This window comes from Toxorhynchites rutilus, chromosome 3 (assembly GCF_029784135.1).
Source record: "Toxorhynchites rutilus septentrionalis strain SRP chromosome 3, ASM2978413v1, whole genome shotgun sequence".
NCBI lineage: Eukaryota > Metazoa > Arthropoda > Insecta > Diptera > Culicidae > Toxorhynchites > Toxorhynchites rutilus.
In genome coordinates, this window is record NC_073746.1 from 321,247,865 (window position 1) to 321,268,383 (window position 20,519).

Consider the following 20,519-nt stretch of genomic DNA (forward strand, 5'->3'; position numbering starts at 1 on the left):
ACTTAAACTTGGTCCATATTTGCTATGTGGTGTCGACAATACACCTTTTTTATTTGCCAGTTTTTTGGCTTGAATTGCCATATATTTATTAACGCCAAATTCTTCTTCCATTTTTCGCACGGACCAAGACTTAGGCAAAACTGTTAAAATTCTAACTTTTTCTGATCTTGTTGTCTCTGTGTGGTCAAATTTCTCATCAAACTCTTTTGCCTTTTGTTTAAAGTTCGACTCTTCGTCTTCTTCATGTGAAAAGGAAAATATATTTCTTTTAATACCTTTAGAAATTTCTTTGAATTTTTGTTCGGGGTAACTAGCCTGTCCAAGACTTTTCGTCATTATTCGTGAAACGTTAATACCGGCGATTCCCTTGTTGAATAGCTCAATGTTGTACGCTCGGGAATACTCTGGTATATTGCTGTTTCGGGAATCTTGCGAAGATGCTGCAACGACTGAAACTATTGATGGTACTTCTTCTTTCCTACTGCTGTACTGATCTGCTCCTCAGTATTACACTGCTTTGGTTTGGAAGAGTATACAGATAAACGACATGATCCGCAAATTTTTAAAGATGTATCTAAAAGGATATTGCATCCCATTGACTTAAGTTTCTCGAATCATTGACACGGTTAAGAAACGTTTTTCTGATGAACATTTCTTACCGTTTTTCGGAAACGGTCTACAACACGGAAAAAAAATATTTGTAGTCCATTGTGGTAAACTGTTATTCACTCTATAAGGAAGATTGGTCGACTGATGAACGATGTTTGAATATGAGTAACTTTATATACATTATAGAGGTACCTTAAAGGTACCTGACTTTATATACCTGTACAGAGGTAGCTTAGAGATACCTGACTTCAGGTATAATCTAGGCATAACGTAAACAAGTAAATTATATTTGTACCCATAACGTCCGGTTGAATCAACAAAGTGTATTTGTTGTTGGGATTTCAGTTCTACTGTTCGTGTTTTGATTGTGTAACACGAATAATATGTTAAAAGTTTGTGTTAAGATAAAAAAAGATTTTTTAATATCGCTACGTTTTGTGTTAACCCACATGTCTTCAAATGTTTTTCAACGTAACTCCATATATTTTTACCATAATGATGTATTTGGAAAAGTTGTTGGAAATCATAAGCAAATTCATAAAATTTCATGAACATGACGGTATAACACGACAAACATATTAAAAGGGAATATTTACTATAAAAAAGACAATAAATTAAAAATATTTTTTTAAATATCTCGAGAATGGATACATTTAGAAGGAGATTTATAATGAGCTTTTTTGATTTAAATCACATCAGAAATCATAATTTGTGGCTAAAAATGATTGTTAACATACAAAAATTCGAAGTTTCGGAATTCCCGAGACCAAGACCCCAATCAGGACGATAGTTACCTCGAATAAGGCCATTGATCTTTTTGACGTAGGACTACGTCTTTCATTTCTATACCGGGGTGTAAAATCAAAGTTTCGAAAACGAAAGCGTTACGCCGGAGACCGAGATTTTGAGCGTTAATAGCTCCTAAACAACTGAACGAAATAGTATGATAAACACTTCATTCGAAAGATAAAATGTCTACGCGTTATATACTTGTTACTTTTTGATCCAAAAACTTGTTTCAATAGTCTTAAAATTGCTTTCAAAACAGGCTATTGAAATCACCAATCGATATATAAGCGAGTGGCGCTCGGAAATCCACTCAGTTCTAATTGAACAGCGATTGGAGCATGTTGTCGCTGTTGCGGTGAAGCTCTTTATTTATCATGAAAGCGCGGATGAACGGTGTCACCAAGAGCCTGTTTGTGCACCCTAGGCCAGAAGGGATCTATCAGGAGGAGAGTGATGCCACAAACGGTTCCCTGGGAAGACATCGCTACACACACATACACGCGCGGCTATTAACAGGTGGTTATCGAGTTGGCATTAACCACTGGTGGGCTTCCAGTATCGAGGAAAATGTGGAAATATGTAATCGTTACTGAAAATAATCTGCCAGTTCCTTTGGGAATTTTCAAAATATATTCATGTTAAAGAGTTTATTTGAATGTTTTCTTTCCATGTAACACTGTGATCAAATACATTTGGTTTTGTGGTTTTTCAATCAATCGCAATTAACAGGATAGCTTTAGAAGATTATTCTTCCCCATCAGTAGGATATTTCCGTATCCAATATTGTATGCGCCCGCAATCGATTATTGCTCAGTCGCCGAAAGTTCCGAGCTCAGAGAGTTCATTCCCCTCTAGTTTGCCTTCCAAATTGCCATCGTAAACCACACCTTCTCTCGATTCAATCACACAGAAAAAGCATACTTAAGCGATATTCTGGTGGTGAGACACATTCATTTTTCGTGAGGACATTGACAAGACAACATCGTTGCCTAACGTGCTGGAGGAGGTGGACGGCGAAGGATCGACACATACACGCGCAGAACTCTTTCCGTTAGGATGCCATTCAGCATCGAGAAAGTTCCGGAAAGATCTAATCATTGCTGGAAAATAATCTGCCAGTTCCTTTGGGAATTTTCAAAATATATTCATGTGAAAGAGTTTATTTGAATGTTTTCTATCCATGTAACACTGTGACCAAATATTTTTCAATCAAGTACTATTAAAAGGTGGTTATCGAGTTAGTATTAACCACTGGTGGGCTTCCAGTATCGAGGAAAATGTGGAAATATCTAATCGTTGCTGGAAAATAATCTGCCAGTTCCCCTTGGAATTGAAAATTACATTCCAGCGAAAGAGTTTATTTTAATGTTTTCTATCCATAAAATATCCATATATTACATTTGGGTTTGTGATTTGTCAATCAAGTACAGTTAGCAGGTTAGCTTCTGAAGATTATTCTTCAGAACAAGGTTTTTCGTATCCTATATTGGATGCATAAAACCTTGTGCCTCCAACGTAACGCTCTCGTTTTTGAAGTCCCCCAAATATTCATTTATTCATTCATTCAGAATGGATTTAGATCCAACTTCGCACAAATGATCTCTAAATCAACGATAGTCCTACGTCACCCTTGCGGTTATTTATTTCCATATTAATTTATTTATTCATTTCGTCAAACAAATGTAGACTACACACTTATACACTAATGTTACAATGTTTTCTTAGGTTAAATATTATTTTTGCAGTACATGTTTCTTTTTAGCTGTTTTTTATTCATTGTTGTGTCAATTATTTCGCAGTGCTGATTGTATATACGCATCATGCGATTGATAGGGGCGTTATTTGCATAATTTGTTCTGGATGTTTTGGTTAGAAACAAATTTCGCGTTCTTAGTTGACGCCCAGGTACATAGAAATTTAGTTTTTCTAGTAATTCAGCTGACTGTACTCGTTGCGAAATTAGGTCATTAACAAAAGAAAGCATTGCAAATTCACGGCGTTCTTTTAGTGTTTGGATGTTTATGAGCATGCAACGTGCTTCATATGAAGGAAGTGGAAATGAGGTCCAGTTGAGTTTACGAAGTGCAAATAGAAGAAACTGTTTCTGGACTGACTCAATGCGTTCTTCATGTACGACCATATACGGGTTCCAAACGATGTTACAGTATTCCAGAATAGGCCTTACATATGTAATATATAAAAGCTTTATTGTGTATGGGTCCTGGAAGTTATGTGAGAAGCGTTTGACAAAACTTAACACACTATTCGCCTTATTTATTACAGAGTTGTAGTGTTCTATGAATGTGAGTTTACAGTCCAGGACGACGCCTAGATCTCTAACTATTTCACATTTTTCTACATTTTGATTTCCAAGACATATTACAATATTTGGTACATGTTTTTTTCTGCTAAATGTTATAGAGTTGCACTTTTTCACATTCAGTGTTAGTAGATTTTTATCACACCAAGTATGGAATACATGTATTTCGTTTCGAAATGCTTCGATGTCGTTTTCATTTCCAATTTCCGCGAAAAGCTTCATGTCGTCGGCATACACAAGTACATTGATACGCTTGAGAACGAAGGAGATGTCATTAACGTACAGAATGAAAAGAAGAGGACCAAGATGAGAGCCTTGTGGGACTCCCGATGTGACTTTTACTGGATTTGAAAGAGAATTTTGAAAATGAACAATTTGTTCACGGTTTGTTAGATAAGAATTGAGCCAGTTTAGGAGTCTTTGTTTCATTCCTATTTTCTGCAATTTGAAGAGTAGTAATGGAATGTCGATGCGGTCAAATGCTTTACTGAAGTCAGTGTAAAGAGTTTCTACGTGTTTGCCATTTTCCATTGCATTCAAAATAAAAGTCACAAAAGCCAACAGATTAGTTGCAGTTGAACGGCCTTTGAAGAAGCCATGTTGCATACACGTAATTCTATTCTTTACTTGTTGGAAGACTTTTTCGTTGACTATTGCTTCGAATAGTTTAGGAATGCAAGAGATAATGGCAATTCCACGATAATTACGTACGTCAGATTTAGCGCCTGATTTAAAGATAGGTACCAAAAAAGATTGTTTCCATTTTTCTGGGAATATTCCAGTTTGTAGTGACATATTGAAAATGCAATGTAAGGGAAGGGTGAGTTCCTCAGCCAGGTTCTTTAGGAATATAGGTGCTATTCCGTCAGGTCCTGGTCCTTTTGTTCCGTCTAATTTTTTTAGTGCATGGCATATTTCCGGTTGTGAAAGATAGTTTACCGATATGTCATTTGGATAATCCGGTAAAAATGAAAAGTAGTTCCGATCGCGATTTTCTTCGGAAAATGTGGTATATACTTCCTGAAAGAAATTTGCAAAGAGATTACTAATTTCGTTCGAAGAATTCCTCACATCCTCATCGAGATGCATCTGCGATGGGAAGTTATTGCTTTTGAGCTTAGACTTTACGTAATTAAAGAATTTCTTCGGGCATGATTTGACTTCAGTTTCGACCTTTCTATTGTACTCTTCGTGTGCACTTTTAATTGCAAAATTTAATTTTTGGGAAATATTTTGATATTCAAGCAAATTTTGATGACTTTTGTCTATTTTGTATTTTTTATGTGCTTTTTGTTTTTTATTCTTTAGATTTCTTATTTGAACGTTAAACCAAATAGGATATTTGCTGGTTGAATATCTTCGTCTTCTTTTCTTCGGCACAAATTCTGATATTATGTTATTCAGAATTTCGTGAAGAATATGTACAGTTAAGTTGACATCTCGTTCGCTGTTTAATAAAGTTTGCCATTCTATGGCTTGTAGGCTACATTTGATTGCTTCAAAGTTCGTCTTGTTATATTCCGGTACTTCTTCATACTCCCAGTCGATGGGCAATTGTCTATTATGTATAAAGATTGAGTATTCAATTGCTGTGTGAAATTTTTCATTTTTCCAAAGAGGAGTCATGGACTCATTCACACAAAAGTCGTCGGTGATGTTAGTGAATAATAGGTCTAGATAATATTTTTGGAAATTTTTTACATGATTTATTTGGTTAAGACCGAGATGTGCAATTTCGTCAAATATATATTGTAGGGTTTCATTTTCCCCGACGACTGGGAGTAGAATGCATTCATTATCATTATCGGGAATGAAGTCTACTTTATTTTGATTGAAGTCGCCATAGATATGCAATTTCACTTCTGGTTCTAGTGTTTCTGCAATTCGATTTGCCGTCTGAAAAAATAATTCATACGACTTTTTATTTGCATGTTCGGGTGGGAAATACACAGAAGCAAATATGTGTACTTCGCCAGCTATAGATAATTTTGCCCATACATGCTCAAATTCTTTATGTTTTTCGGTTATAAGTTCCTCAGAAGTGAAATTTGCATTAATGGCAATGAGGACCCCTCCTCCAGACTTCTTCTGAGATAACGATAAGTTGCGGTCGTGCCGGAATACGTTAAAATTATTTCCAAAAACTTCTTCGCTTCTTACGCTTTCGTCCCAGCTAGTTTCAGTTGCAAGAATTACATTGAAAGAAGCCGGTAAAAGATTTTGATGAATTTCCTTCATTTTTGCTGGGCTTTTCATGCGATTGAAGTTTTGACAGTATATCAAAATTTCAGTCGCATTCTGTTGAGAAGGCGGAGAAGTTTTTGAAAGATTAATTCTACTTACTTTACTATTTTGATTTTTTCGACTACTATTTCCCTCTAAGGGGCGCGTCAACGTCGTTGAAAATTTAGCGGACTGTAGAACTTTGTAGATGCTTCCCTAGCATGTTGTAGCCGTTGCGTGTGTTCACTGGACAGGAATGCTCGGTGTGATGTGAGGTCTGCCAAGGCGTCAATGCGTGAAACTCCCAGCTCTTCGTGTATTTCCAGGAAAATTTCACGCAAAAGGTTTGTGTCTGTTGGTAGACCTTCAGCTGCGAGCATTACTGATGCACTAGTTCTTGTAATTCCACGAATACAAACAGCCGTTGTTTGGTCGTGGAGGAAGGACAGATACGTCCTCACTGTGTCCATTATTTTCGAGTCCCGTAGGCGTGCCTTCAAAAAGCGTCTGTCGCCGGCAGCAGATTGCTCCGTAATTCTTATTATAGGAGGTCGCATTGGGTCCAGAAGAGGAGAGCCTTCTCCAGGTGCTGAATTCGATTCCACAAGTGTTAGCGGAGTGGAATTTGCGTTTGACGTTGATTGGGTGCTGTTGTAATGCGGCTGATTTTCTGCTCGGTACGGGTTGATTGTTTCGCCCTTCCTGAAATTGATGTATTTCGGGACCGAGAGGTCAGCAATTGGATGGTCGGTATTTGATGGTGGGCCAGCAAACTGCACTTTTGCTGAGGCCAGCAGTTCCTTATCCGATTTATCGGCGCGTCTGTGTTGATTTTTGTTATTCGCATTGTTGCGAATGTGCTGGCTGTTGTTACGTGCAGTTTGCTTTCTTCGCTTTCTGTTGAGTTTTGCTTTGTCGGCTGCTTTTTCTTGAAGCCTACGAATTCGTTGTTTGGCATCGAATTCCGACCAGTCCGGTTTCCAATGCCATTTATGGTCAAAGCGGCGCCATCCTGGAGAAGTGTGGTCTTCCTTCGTATGAACTATTTTGATGGATGCGCGGCTTTCAGATAGTTCCTCTTCTAAGCTTACAGTTGGCTTGATAGTATGGGAGACACTAGAGGAAGACAAAGCACTTGCCATTTCTTCCATTTGTGTTTTTACTTCGCACGCCAGTGTGATGTGCGAGTCTGTCAAGTCAGTTTTTAGGGACTCGAATAATTGGGGCAGAAGGTCGATGGAGTTTGTTGTTGTTGAATGTTTTATTTCCATTTCTGCAACTGCGACTGATGCCGCTAATTTCGCTGCTGATTCTACTGCTGCGCTGTTGTCCGTTGGGGCTATTTCTAATAGCGATGTTATGGCATTTTTGATTTCCGCAGTGCTGGTTTTTGTGTTGCTGAAGACTTGCGAGACGCTCTTTTTTATATCTTGCAGCATTTCTTCTATGTTCGAGAGGGTTTCATCGTGTGTTGCACTGAGCGATTTGAAGTTGTTTAGTAATTTATGATTGGCTTCGAGTGTCATGCCAATGTTTTCGTTGATTGATTTTAGTGGCTTCACAAGCGACTTCATGCGAAGGTTAGTTATGAATTCTTCTTGGCAGTCCTGACATAGAGGCAGCATGAAGGATCGCAAAATTTCTTCATGATTTCGTTGCGCTCCCACACAGGCGGCGTGAAATTGGCGGTTGCAGGTTCCATAGCAACGCCACAAAAAGCGATTGTCGCTGAGCGCACAATTCACTATTCCGCACTTCATTACACTCGCGTCGATAAAAAAAATGTAAATAAATAAAGTGGAGCGCGCGGGTCACGTCGTAAAAAAGTAAGATTGATTACTAATAAAAAAAAAGTTACTTAAAAATATACTGGAGCGCTGGTGAAACCGGTCAGCACTCAACGACGGTTGGAACGGTACCATAGATATAACCCACTTCCTGTTTTTTTTACGTAAAAGATATTTTCAACGATATTGAAGCCATACTTTCAACGGAAATAAAAAGGAAATAATAATACTATCATTGGAAAACTTTTAAATTAATAATTTTTAAATTATTCTCCATAATTTTGATATCCGTCTAAAGAAAATCTGAATCATTTTCATTTTCTGCTTTTGGAAAATTCCTTGAAACTCATCAGATGTTTCATATGAAAATTATGCTTCTGACCGACGCTACTGACCAGTTTCTGTTTTAATAATTATATCAAACCTCATGTCCCGTATATCAAATTACACGAGAATGAAAAGGATAAGAGGATTAAACTTCAGAATTCGATATGGGAGTAGCTTAGATTATACTGATCATGAGATGGATAAATTCGGGTTTATTGTGAGATATAGAAGATATTATTATTCATCAAAGTTGTAGAAACGGTTCTTAAAAAAATATTTTAACGTTGGCCTATACTAAGTACTTCTCACTATTCAAACAAAAAAGACAAAGCTGAGTACAAGAGTATGCGAGATATCGATCATTAAGCTCATGATAATCATGCTTTATCTCTAGAGTAATTTATAAAAAGAGGATTTAGAGGCGAATGAACTACAAAGTTTAAAGCCTCTTAAAAACAAAGAAGAAGAAGAAGTATAAAAAGAGGAAATAACACTACATTCCCATATGTTCAACAACTACATCATTTAAGAGCAACCAAGTATTTCTCCTCATCTCTGAACCAGCGTTTGGTTCAGCAAACTAACGCACCAAGCAAATGATTCATGAAATGAGTTCGAATAGTTGGCAATAGTTGGCAATAGTTGGAATAGTTGGAATAGTTACCGAATCATCGAGGTATAATCGCAAACTTATCATTCTAAAACATACGTTCAATTAAATGGAATATTATCTCATACACTTATTAATTTTACCTACATAACGTTCAAACGTCCGAAATTATGCAACCGACATAACGTTCAAACGCCCGAAACTATGCAACTGACACGTCTCTTATAAACGGGAATGAACTCTTTCGCTTCACGGAGTTTATTTTTACACGCAACTGTCCGTGACAATGATGATAGACACAAAAAGATTAATTGAAGTGTAAGTGACGTGAAAGCGTTTGTGACAGTGATGTTCGTGATCAGGCCCAATGTTTTCAATGCCTAGAAAAGTTTTATAAACATGAAGATTCCCGTTTCCCGATAATTTTTTTTATATCAGTTCAAAAGTGGGAAAGTAGGATATAGGCACTTGTAACTTAAAAATAATGCGTACAATGCACTCATTTATCACTAATGTACAGCATTTCGACAATCATCAAATTGCTGAGTGAATTTATATAGTTCTAGTGCGTTGTGAAATAGTATCAACTGTCATCGGTAAATCACAGCACAGTACGTTACAAATTCAGCACTACATTTGCACTGTAGGTTAAAATATAGATCAAATGAAAAACTCATCCGAACGCCGTCGTCATCCCGAAAACCAAAACAACCAGTTTCCTTCCCAAAAACCACAGATCGATTCATGGCCACAGATACTCACAGTGCACGTTGAGATAGACTCGCTTGCTGACGGCGGGCGGCACCTCGTTGGATGCGATGCACAAGTAGGCACCCATTTGTCTTCTATCTACGTTTGATAAATTCAGAAAGTTTCCGACATGGGTATCAACTGGTTATCGTGGGATGGGAAAAAAGAGACAGAGAAAAAAAAAAGCATTAGACAACAAAGGAGCGAGTTAAAGTTAATAGAATTCAGCGTGATGAATTGCCACGCTACGCGTCGGATGCCAGGAAATTGCCCTGCAATAAATTATACGTGAGATACGCCAACGCAGGGAAGAAAAAAACCAACACACTTACACATCCATATACAATCACCCACCCACCCACAAGAGAAGACATATGTACGTGTGCTGCAGCACCTTCCAGGAAGCTTCGCCACCTCCATGAAGCGGTACTCAGCAAAGCCGAATTAATGTCTTTCACTCGCACCATTTATGCGAAAAATTATTACATTTATTGACACCACCACTTGTTGAGTTTGAGCCACAAAGACAACGGGGAGTCGAAGATTGAGTCGTAAATTTATCAACTTATTGAAAAATAAGCATCTTTAAGATGACAGATGCAATAAACAGCTTTATGTCAGGATTATGCGGAAGTGAAAGAGCTCAGCAAGCGCCATTGTAGACTCGAATAATTGAGAAGTGTAGAGGCAGACGATTGCGATCCAATCGATGATTACGAACAAAAGGGTCATTGATTTCATTATAAGCAAGCAATCGCCTTAGAGCATAAATTGGGAGGATTATCCGCCACTTGACCAATAGCAGAGTAAAAGTGGTGTCTCGAAAAGAAAGAAAAACATTAATCAATCGTTGCCCTTCGGGTATCTATCGTCTCCACATGAAGCCGGAAGCGCCGTCATCAAAGAAGATACTGTCAGGAATCACTCCCGAGTGTGTCTTATCCATTTCCGGAGTATTCATCGAAATGAAACAAGACAGATACCTACGGAATTCATGTTCAATCTTCTCGAATAACTCGAAACGCGAGGCGTATCGTGTGAAAGGATGTAGGATTCATTTCGATTCGTTTTCATGAATACCTGTGAAAGAGAGGAAGCTATCACCGGCCGTTCATCTGGAGGATTTAATCACCACAAAGCACATTTAATGAGCATATTTGGAGCACTTCAAGCTCCACTGGCAATATTTATTCACCAGGATAAACTCCACCGGATCATTAATCTCGCTAAATTAATTTCTTCCCCGCCATCCGCCACTATCCTCCTCCCTCCAATGAACAGACAATAGACCGAAGCGGATCTCCCGCAGGCAATTTTCTCTCCTGGCATCCGCACGTCGGAACCGCAGAATTGAGTGATGGATGATTATCGTGGTTAAGGGCTACCCACCTTTTCGCACGTCCGACCCGTTGCGCTGCAGATAGAGCGGACTTCCATCGTCCCGTCGCCAGGTAACCTTCGGCGTTGGATGACCGGTGGCCTTGCAGAAGAATGTCACGTTGCCGCCCTCGCGTATCGTCGTATCCGATGAGGACTGTTCGTCCGATATGTCCGGTGGCACTGTTCGAAGGGGAAAATGGAAAACGAGAAAAAAAGGGACGCTTTTGACACTTCTAACGCGGCAAAACAACGCAAATGGAGGGAGCAGCACTTACACTGCACATCGACACAGCCCACTTGCTTCTGGAGCGGAGTGGCGTTGATTTGACACATGTAGCAGCCGCGATCCGACTCGCGCACGTTTCGTATTTTGAGCCGCCACACATTGGACTCCTCCTGGGTAACGCTGTAGCGAGAATTGTGTGTCACAACCCGGCCCTGCAGGGCAAGTACTGTCTGATCGGAAGCACGCATCCATCCAACCTTTTTGTGTGTTTTGTTTTGGGGAATGAATTTTAATTTTTTTTTTCCTTTCAACTGAATGAGTTTTCGACGGACTTACCTTATAGGCACCTAAGTTTTGTACAGCACAACTTAACGTAGCTTCTCTACCGATAGGAACTGTCACATTTTCGATTGGACTGGCGAAGCTCGGCTTTGGTTCCTGCTCGCTCCGGGTGTCGGTGCTACCTGCGGAGAACAGATAAATAACAATCGGAATTAGAAATAATCTTCGTTCCATGGAGACGAGTGGTAGTTTATGAATGTGAAATTGACCAAGCTTCTGCATCAAATTGATGTCCGAATCAGGGTTACCATATCTACAGAATAATTTGTATTTATACAGATTTTTTAGACTTTTTGAAACCAAGAATCTGTAGATGCAGATTACAGATTTTTTTGGTTTTCATACAGGTTTTTCAAAATAACGATCCAATATAAGTTATAGCTCGATCTCAATAATATCTTTTCCCAACTCACCAATTTTATTCATATAGAATCCGAATCAGTCTGAATGAGAGTCATTTTGACATTTATATGTGATGTGTAGTACTGTTTTCTCGTGTTGAAAGATTTTTTGAGACCAAAAACTCAGATTTTATTACAGTAGCCCTGGCCCGAATAAGACACGTGGAAAGCTGTTATGAAATGCTTATTGAGTTCTTCATCTGAGAAAAGAATGATCATTCCCTTCATTGTCAGCAAGGATTACAACATCTCCGGTCAAGTCTTATGCGTCGGGTGATCAAGGGCGCTTTATCGAGGAATGAGCCATCGGAATAGATGGGGATCTCGGATAATTATTGTCATTGGTCTATATCAGAATCTAAGAAAAAACAAATCTTTCGAAATTCAGTATAAAATGTGTATCTTTAATTGTTTCAATGCTATCTGAAAGGCCTGGAATTAAAAAGTGCCCCCCAAACCAAATCACCCGCTCTATGAAAACATTGTATAGGGTATAAAATACGAAATTTTGACCATGAACCCTTATGAGGTTCACCATAGGATCTATTGTAAAAAACATACTTTTCAATGTTTTGCATGACATTATCGATAGCTGCTAGATAAAAATTACTAAAAAAAATACTGAAAGTGCATCTTACTATGGTGTATCGAGAAATATTATCAAAAAAAATGTATTTCTAAATTTTGATTTTTTTTCAGGATTTTGAGACCCATTGCAGGTTAAATTCATACTTAAATATGTATGTTTACTTGTGTATGTATGTGTTTTTCTGATATTGGTGATCTATTTTTCAGAATATTTCGAAAACTGCGTGGTACGAAAATATCTAATATTTTTTAAATATTGTTTTGTTTTTTTTTTCATTTTCCTGAAGTCAATTATTGTATTGTTTTCATGTATTCGTAAAAATATCCCAAAACCTGATCACCAGCGCTTTGGCAAATATTGTTGCAAATTACAAAATAAGGTAACTTTCCTGAATCACTATATGGTTAACTATAAGGGCTATGGCTAAAACGTTGTACTTAAATTAATAATTTCAAAATTTCAAATTATTAAAAAATTATGCGCTCTAAAATTCCGAAAAAATCACATATCAAAAACAGGTACATTTAAATAAAAATTATGTTTTAATGGACGTTTTAATAGACGCACTTTGAGTATTATCTCGATTTTTCATTTCCAAGCCTATCGGTATGGCGCAAAAGAAGGAAAACTTCGTTGTTTTACACTATGGCTCTTATAATGAACCATATAGGAATTCAGAAAAATTACCTAATTTTCTAATTTGATAACTTATACAACATTGTTCAATAATCATTCACTCAAAAACATAGGCGATGAATTCAAAAAAAGTATATATGTTATCAACAACGCCAACAAAACATATCAGCAGGAGGCAGAGCAGACACCTCGGATAAATGTTCTATCGCTTAAGTAAACACTTAAGCATAAATAATGCCATGTGGTTCAAATTCTTGACCGATTTCGGATCTTTTTGAAGCAATGTATTGGTAAAATATATGGCTGGTTCCCCTTTTAGTTATTTGCTATCTTGCTTCTAGAAAAAAAACCCTAAAACCCTAAAAAATCAGATTTTTCAAAAATTTTAAATTATGAATTTCTTTCCATTAGGGTATAAGGTTTCAAACTCAAGGAAATCCAGTTTTGTGCCGAGGCCCATAATAATCATAGATAGAATTCATGGCGGAAGATAAGTTGAATTTTTGTAGCACTTTTTTATGACAAAGAAAGAAATATCAATCAAAAAGGGTCGAAAATGGTACTGTCCCGTTCAAAATGGTTGGTCAGTCTATAGAGGAGGATCAATTCCGGTTTTTAAGCAGAAGATATCGAATTGGATGGATAAACAAGCAGCTGCTAGACAAACGGAAGGAAATTTAGTAGGAGAAAACCATAAACACTTCGACAATATCCATTCCCACACATGTAAAGTTCCTGAAGATCCTGATAAAGACTCCAAAGAAACCATGAGTCTTTGAGTGCAGATAAATCGAAGAACACAGTCCGTCGATCGGTGACTCTAGAGCTTCACACCCAAACTAGCGTTGTCAGAAAGCATTTTATTTTCGGCAGAAACCATGCCATTTCGTGCCCTGAAGCGTCAAATGGGTAAATAAAATAATCTGTCCCCCAACGCTTTAAAATGTTTGTATGTATGGAAGCAGACATCTCTTTCTTTTTTCATCTTTTTTGGGATTGCACAAAAAAAGTTCAAACGACGTCAACGGGGATCGAACCAAGGCAATGCAAGGCTGTTTTGCACGACCACGCTATCCTCACAGCTAATGATGCTGTTGAGTAAATGCGTGTTAATATTCCACCTGATTATAAAATGAAGTTGGGGAGTGTTTTCTAAGAGTAAAAAGTAGAACATGAAGGAGAGCAATATCTATTTCGGACTGGGCCGTGTATGTGGCAAAGTATGCGGAAAGCTTATTTGTCTTTTGTTTCGCTCGCTCGTATTAATCTTATATTGCTGTACCATATATATTATACAAATGCTTAGCAGTATTTAAGAGTCATGACATTTTCTGTTATGTTTAGGCTCATTGAATGTAAAAATCGGGATGACAACAAAAAAGTGCAGTGTCGATTATGAATCTGTTACTTCTGCCATCAAGATCAATGCACGTCACACAGATCCTGCGGGTACTCTATAGCCAGTCCGAGTAACTTATTTATTTGCCACTCGACGAAACTCATCGCGTGTCGGTGCCTAGGCATCGCCGACTCGATTTCGGAACTTCGATGCAGAATCTCGTGGGTCACCTCGTAACAGCCCACCAGAAAAATCACCTTTCGAATCGGGTTATGATGATGGAGAAGTTCCCAGAATCGATGCTGCTGGACTGAGATGTATATAAAAGCTGTGTTAGATAGAAAACCTGGTGACTTATGCCAACTGTGTGTGTTGACAAGCGGTAGAAGTTAGCCCAGCAAAAAGAACTGTGAAAATCATGTCTTAATAATCCACAAACCACGACATGACCACAAAAACCTTGTTTAAAACATCATATGCTCCTCCAATTGTATTCTTCCGAAAATATTGTTGTTTCCGTAAGCCGTATGTCACTTGCAGAAATCACGTGACCTCCCTTCAGGATATTACCGATAGTTCTCTCTAGGAAGCATGTTTCACTGGTGGTGTTTGCCTTCATCGATGGAGGTTCCTCGTAGACGCTACTGGAATACTCGATTACTGACAAGTTGAGAATTTCAGGCCGAAAGAAAGCTTTTGCGCTTCAATTGACCGACAACGCCAGGAGGGCCGAACCAAAATCAAAATGAAATAAATAAAGAGAAGGACATGAACGAGCAGATGCGCGATTACTTCGTGATGGAGGACTCCGGTCAGTACGTCGAATAACAAAATCGAGTCAGAAGAGGATAAGCGGACGATTCGAATTCTGCAGGACTTAAAACGCCGCACCCAAGACGGATTTCACATTGACACTGGGTTTTGTAAAAAGCGAACGAACCAAATTCCCGGACAGTTATTCGATGATCGTTCGTCGTTTAGAGATGCCAGAACGAAACTGGATCTGACAAAGCCTCTCTAATGTATCTGTTATCTACACGTCGGATCTATAACAGTTAGGATGCAGCCGCTGAAGTGGGTTATATCTCGTTCAATTCTGGAAGAAACGGATCATTTGACGCCACTTCCAAAAGTTTTATGCCAATTCTGAAAACTGGCAGTGACAGTCTCTGGAGACTCGACGGAAACTTTCCACCAATTAAAAACCCGGCATTCGGACTACTTTGGTTGATAAACGTTGGTTAAGTGCAACTCGAGACTCCACTTCGACCATTCACCTCTGTGCAACAATTTCTATCTCAACCTTCCCGTGGTATCATCCGAATCCTAGTGAAAATCGGGATTAAGCTCCGGTGGAATCTGTGGTCATATCCAGACTGAAAAGAGGGACTGCTCGTGTCCGTACCATTGAAGGGGCGGCGTACGGATTGCGTAGCCAACTGAAGGCCCGTAGCATGCAGCTCCGCACAAAATTCGCGCTGTATAACATCGGTGAGGTTGGCACGTACCGCAGATGGCGGACCAGCGAAGACGTTATTCGACAGGGATCGAGATAGAGGCCGTTGACTTCGAGGCAGACCCCACACTCGTCGGATATGTGTTGTCGACGAGGATGCCCGATCTGCGGGTGTTAGGGGCGGTTGGAATGTCGCAGCCCAGGAACGATGGGTTTGGAAACGAATTCTAGATTCGGCGCTGGGTCGGTAACGGCCTGTAGCCAGAAGAGTGAGTATCCGGACTACTTATTTCAACAGTTTGTGGTCTCTTAGACCCTCAGACTATTCGTAAGTCTACATCATGGACGTGGCAACGTTCGGGTCGAGTTGTTCTTTAGTGTCTGCCCAGTACGTAAAAAACCAAAACGCCAAAGAACTGTCCATCAAATTTATTCGTGCTGGTGAGGCCATAATCCACAAGCACTACGTGAACGATTATCTGGATAGCTTCTGAACATCTCAAGATGTAATAGAGGTAGTGAATAAAGTTAAAATGGTTCACCCAATGGAAGGTTTTACGATGCGACACTGCGGTTATGCCACAGCATTTTCATTCATTGCTCCGTTTCGTCTAGAATTAGACGGTGAAATACCAATGGCATTAATCGGTTCCAACACTAGGGATGCTTAGCTCGACATTTTCGACAGAGAATCTCTGGTTTTGAGGAACAAATGTTCTGTACGTAAATCCCGGATCATCCCATGGACTAGAATTCAACGAACGGTAGCACTCATGGATCGCAGAGAATTGAGGCATGAAGATGAAGCCCTGGAGATCCTAGACGCGTCATCCTGAGGCCATGTTCAATAGTAGATACCGCACCTTCGTACAACTGGAGACTCAAGATTGATGTGGTTAAGCTAACTTCTTTCATCAAAAAACGCTGATGAAAGGAGTCACTACCAAGCGCCTGTTTGTGCAAACGAAGGATACTTGGCCAAGCTCCTCCCTGAATCCAAAAAGGAGTCCACTGGAGAGAAAAATGGTACTGGTAAGGCGACCAAGAAAGCGCCAGCATCGAAAAAGGCTACCGTTTCCGGAAATGATAGCAGGGCATAGAAGACATCCGCCGAGAAAAATCCGAAAAATGTCATCGCTGCTGACAAGTAATGTGCCGCTGCTACCGGGTAGAAAAAAAAAGTAACCGCTGCAAAAAAAAACAAAATTGCTGCTGTGAAGAAGGCGACCAACAAGAAGAAAGCTGCTCCTGCTTTGATGTGGCTGCCTGGAAGCAAAAGTCAAATAAATCCTCAAAAATCACTGCACAGAAGCCGAAAACGCCGAAGCCCTAGAAATCAGCGGCGGCTTCGAATAAAAACTACCGTCGCCACACACCACGCACAACACGAGAGATTTTGTCGTATTTTCAGCACATCAAATCCAGTTCTTTTCAGAACTCCAAATTGCTTTGAGACGAAAAAGTTTATCAAATACTGCGATCAAATACATTATTTTTGTAATTTCTTCGAACAAGTGCGATCAACGTAAGATTACGTCTTTCGAGAACTTATGAGGGGTACAATGAGTCTTGAGCAAGACAATTCACTACCGCTCAAACGATGTGAGGGAAAAGTGAGTGCATAATTTATGTAGACTGATTGGTTAACTTTCACTATCGGTCAACTGAAGGTCCAAGTGATACTACTGTCTTGATAAGCGACTTGCATGTCAAATAGGAAATTTTCATAAGAATGGTCCTCCAGCGATGGACAGAAATATAACGGCAAAGACGGCGGGAGACTGGTAGGATAATTCTCATCTTCATCCGAATCGTGATCACCGTCTATTAAAAATGCAGACACAGTTGGTACTGCATCCATTTTTGTCAACCTGTTATTATTTCCATCGGAGACAAAAATACTTCCCTCAAAATGCACCTGGGAGATATCAATGTTGGGGGATTAACATTTATTTTATGTATTCCACATACGCTGCATATTCGCATTGCATTGAAGGGTATCCAATCATCGTTAACATTGCAAAAATCGTTCCACTGAGCTTGCAGCAATAAATCAACTGGAACCGGTGGAATTATATGTTAGGGTAAGATTTTTTTGCTCCTGCCACATCGGCTCACCTGGCGCCTCATCCTCGCTGTACCAAATCAAATGAAATTGCACCGGATCGCAAAAGGTAAACACTAATCGAAACTATCCGATCAAAACATGAAAAGATGGGTAATGCCGGGGACATAACCAGAGAGACGTAGGACTACACGAAAGGATGTCAAAAATATTTAAATATTTCTTTATTTTCATTTGTTTGAATTTTGGTCAAGTCACTTCAGAAAAAAAGCAAAATAATTGTTTGCATCGGGCCGAAGCTGCTGAAGGCGATGATGTGGACTGACCTGGTACATCTTTCATTATTTCCTAAATGATCAGTGTTCAGATTTTCATTTTCCCCCATATATTCCTGTTAGACGTAGTCCTACGTCAAACATCAAATCGCAGATTAAAATTGTCCGATTTGAATTTTCATGATACAAAAGCGTAAGAAGAATGAGAAGAAAACAAAATATTTGTCATTCCTCTGGTTCCTTTCTCTGAGGTTAAGAGGGCGCATCAAGCAGATGTTTCCTGGCAAATATGGCACTCAGTGACTGCTGTTGTCGTACTACAGCCTCGTCTGAAACCGTATTGATATTTGTATAGAACTTTATTAATGTTGAAGAATTCGCACAATCTGTTCACAAGCTCCCGTGGCCGAGTGATTAGCTTCCCACATTATCATGCCGGGGATTCGGGTTCGATTCCCGTTCTTGCCGGATAATTTTTCGTCAAAGAAATTTTTTCCGACTTATACTCTCTCTCATAAATAATGAATTAAAAATATCTTAACCTAAATTTCAATTTTGAAAAAACAAGTAATTGACATACACGAGCTGATAATTGAATAGAATTACTTTCCATTCTAATACAACGCATGGAAAATCTGCCAAAAATTTCACCCGCAAAGCTTAATCAAATGTGATTAGGTATAACACATTAAATCGGAAAGGTTTTCCACGCCAAGCTAAATTTACCACGCCTCGCTGTGAAGATCCGCGATACTTCATTAAATTGAATACGCTCGACATTGTTTAGGATGTGTCAAAACGGCGACAATTTCAGTCTAAATTACTCTCGCCTTTTTTGTTGTCACCAAGCAAACGCGCTCTCCAATGAACCCCGTCCATTGGCATGTCAAGAGTGCGGAGCATAAGTAAGCAATTTCAGTCACCCCCTACGGATCCGCCAGTCATCCCGGTTGCTCCCGGAAGCGCCCCCTTCCCACGAATTAAGTGCCAGCCATGCGTCAACCGCCCCACGCCAGGCCTTCAAACGAAAACTGGTTGCGATGGCATGGTTTGGGGTAGGCGGATAAGCGCGATGGCGGCGGCGTCGGCGGTTAATGCTCTCGCTGCCTGATTTGCATAAGTGGAAAATGCTTTTAGTCTAGTAGACAACCGCTCAAAAAACAAACAGGACCCCACCGCAAAGCTAGCTATTGTCGGATGGCGAAAGATCTCTCGCGCGCGCAAAAAGTGCGAAAAGTTGAAATGGATCTAAACTTGCTCATTAACCGAGTGTGGGTGGGGTTGGGTTCATTTGGGAGCGATTTGCGACGGAACAGGCTTACACACGGGCTTGCAAGGCGATAACAGAGTGAATGCGATGCTCACGCGTGTTTGTGTGTGGATGTGGGGTATGAGTGGATGGCCCTCCGGATGATTTAAACGTCGTTCTCCCACATTCCTTTTGCTTAGGCTCTGTCAGATGGAATACAGCGCGCCGTATGCCATTAGAGTGAATGCGTGGGTGAGAGAATGTGCGGATGTGAGTGTTATGTTTATTATTATAATTTGAATTGCACACTTTTATCAAATAAATGTGCGGTTGTGTTTAAGTTGCGAGCTGAATGTGACTTTTAAGCTGTCGCTCGGGACGACAGATAATGGAGCACCGGAGCGCTAGGGGGTATTATGCTGTGTGGTTGTTGGGCAAATTCAAATGAGCAAACTTCACACCGATTGAGCAAATTGGAGGGATCGTGTAGGATGGCTTTGATGTGAAAGCTGATAAGTGCGAAAGCTGCCGTATGGCGGTAAAAGCTTCGCAAAATGATTGTCTCAGTGGCAGATTGTACGTGGGAGGGTTTCTTCGTATGATTCTTCAATTATCAAGTATTATCGATGCTCACCTGAGATTATTCCAACGAAGTAAGTCTTGTGCAGAGGAGTTTTGGGACGATTCAGGACTGTTTTTATTGCGATGCCAATCGCGATTTTCACCTCCTCGCAATGAATCACACAAATTTGTTCCATTATTCAGTACAAAGCCATTAGTTGGGGGGAAATACATATGAAAAACAAATCACACCAAAGTGCCACACTCTGCGCATCCATATGGATGACTATGCTGACGATGGATGAAGGAATGAGTTCCAGCGGTGGCGAGCGCAGGGCGTCGGGGCGGCACTTATCCCCAAAACAAATAAAGACTAATCCGGAATGATATATACCCGGCTTCCTTCCACAATTTCACTGTCTCAGTCCTGTCGGTGCGTATCTGTGGGCAAACGGAGGGCGAGCGCATGGAAGCCAAAGCAACAACAGACAGTGAGATGGAAAAAGAGACTGCTTGCTTGCGAAAAATCCCATTCCAAATTCCATCCTTGCCTTAAAACGTTACACCAAGGACAATCGAGAGCAA

The 20,519-nt window shown here is 39.8% G+C and overlaps 1 protein-coding gene across 1 annotated transcript in view; it reads right to left on the reverse strand.

Annotated features, from left to right (window-relative positions):
• LOC129774849 (lachesin-like) overlaps positions 1-20,519 on the reverse strand; it is a 181,998-nt gene that overhangs the window by 16,127 nt on the left and 145,352 nt on the right. Inside the window, exons 3-6 of the mRNA XM_055778865.1 lie at positions 11,358-11,485; positions 11,071-11,278; positions 10,805-10,975; positions 9,428-9,556 (exon numbers count right to left, since the gene is read on the reverse strand). Coding sequence (XP_055634840.1) covers positions 9,428-9,556; positions 10,805-10,975; positions 11,071-11,278; positions 11,358-11,485 — 636 coding nt within the window. The remainder of the gene's footprint in view (positions 1-9,427; positions 9,557-10,804; positions 10,976-11,070; positions 11,279-11,357; positions 11,486-20,519) is intronic.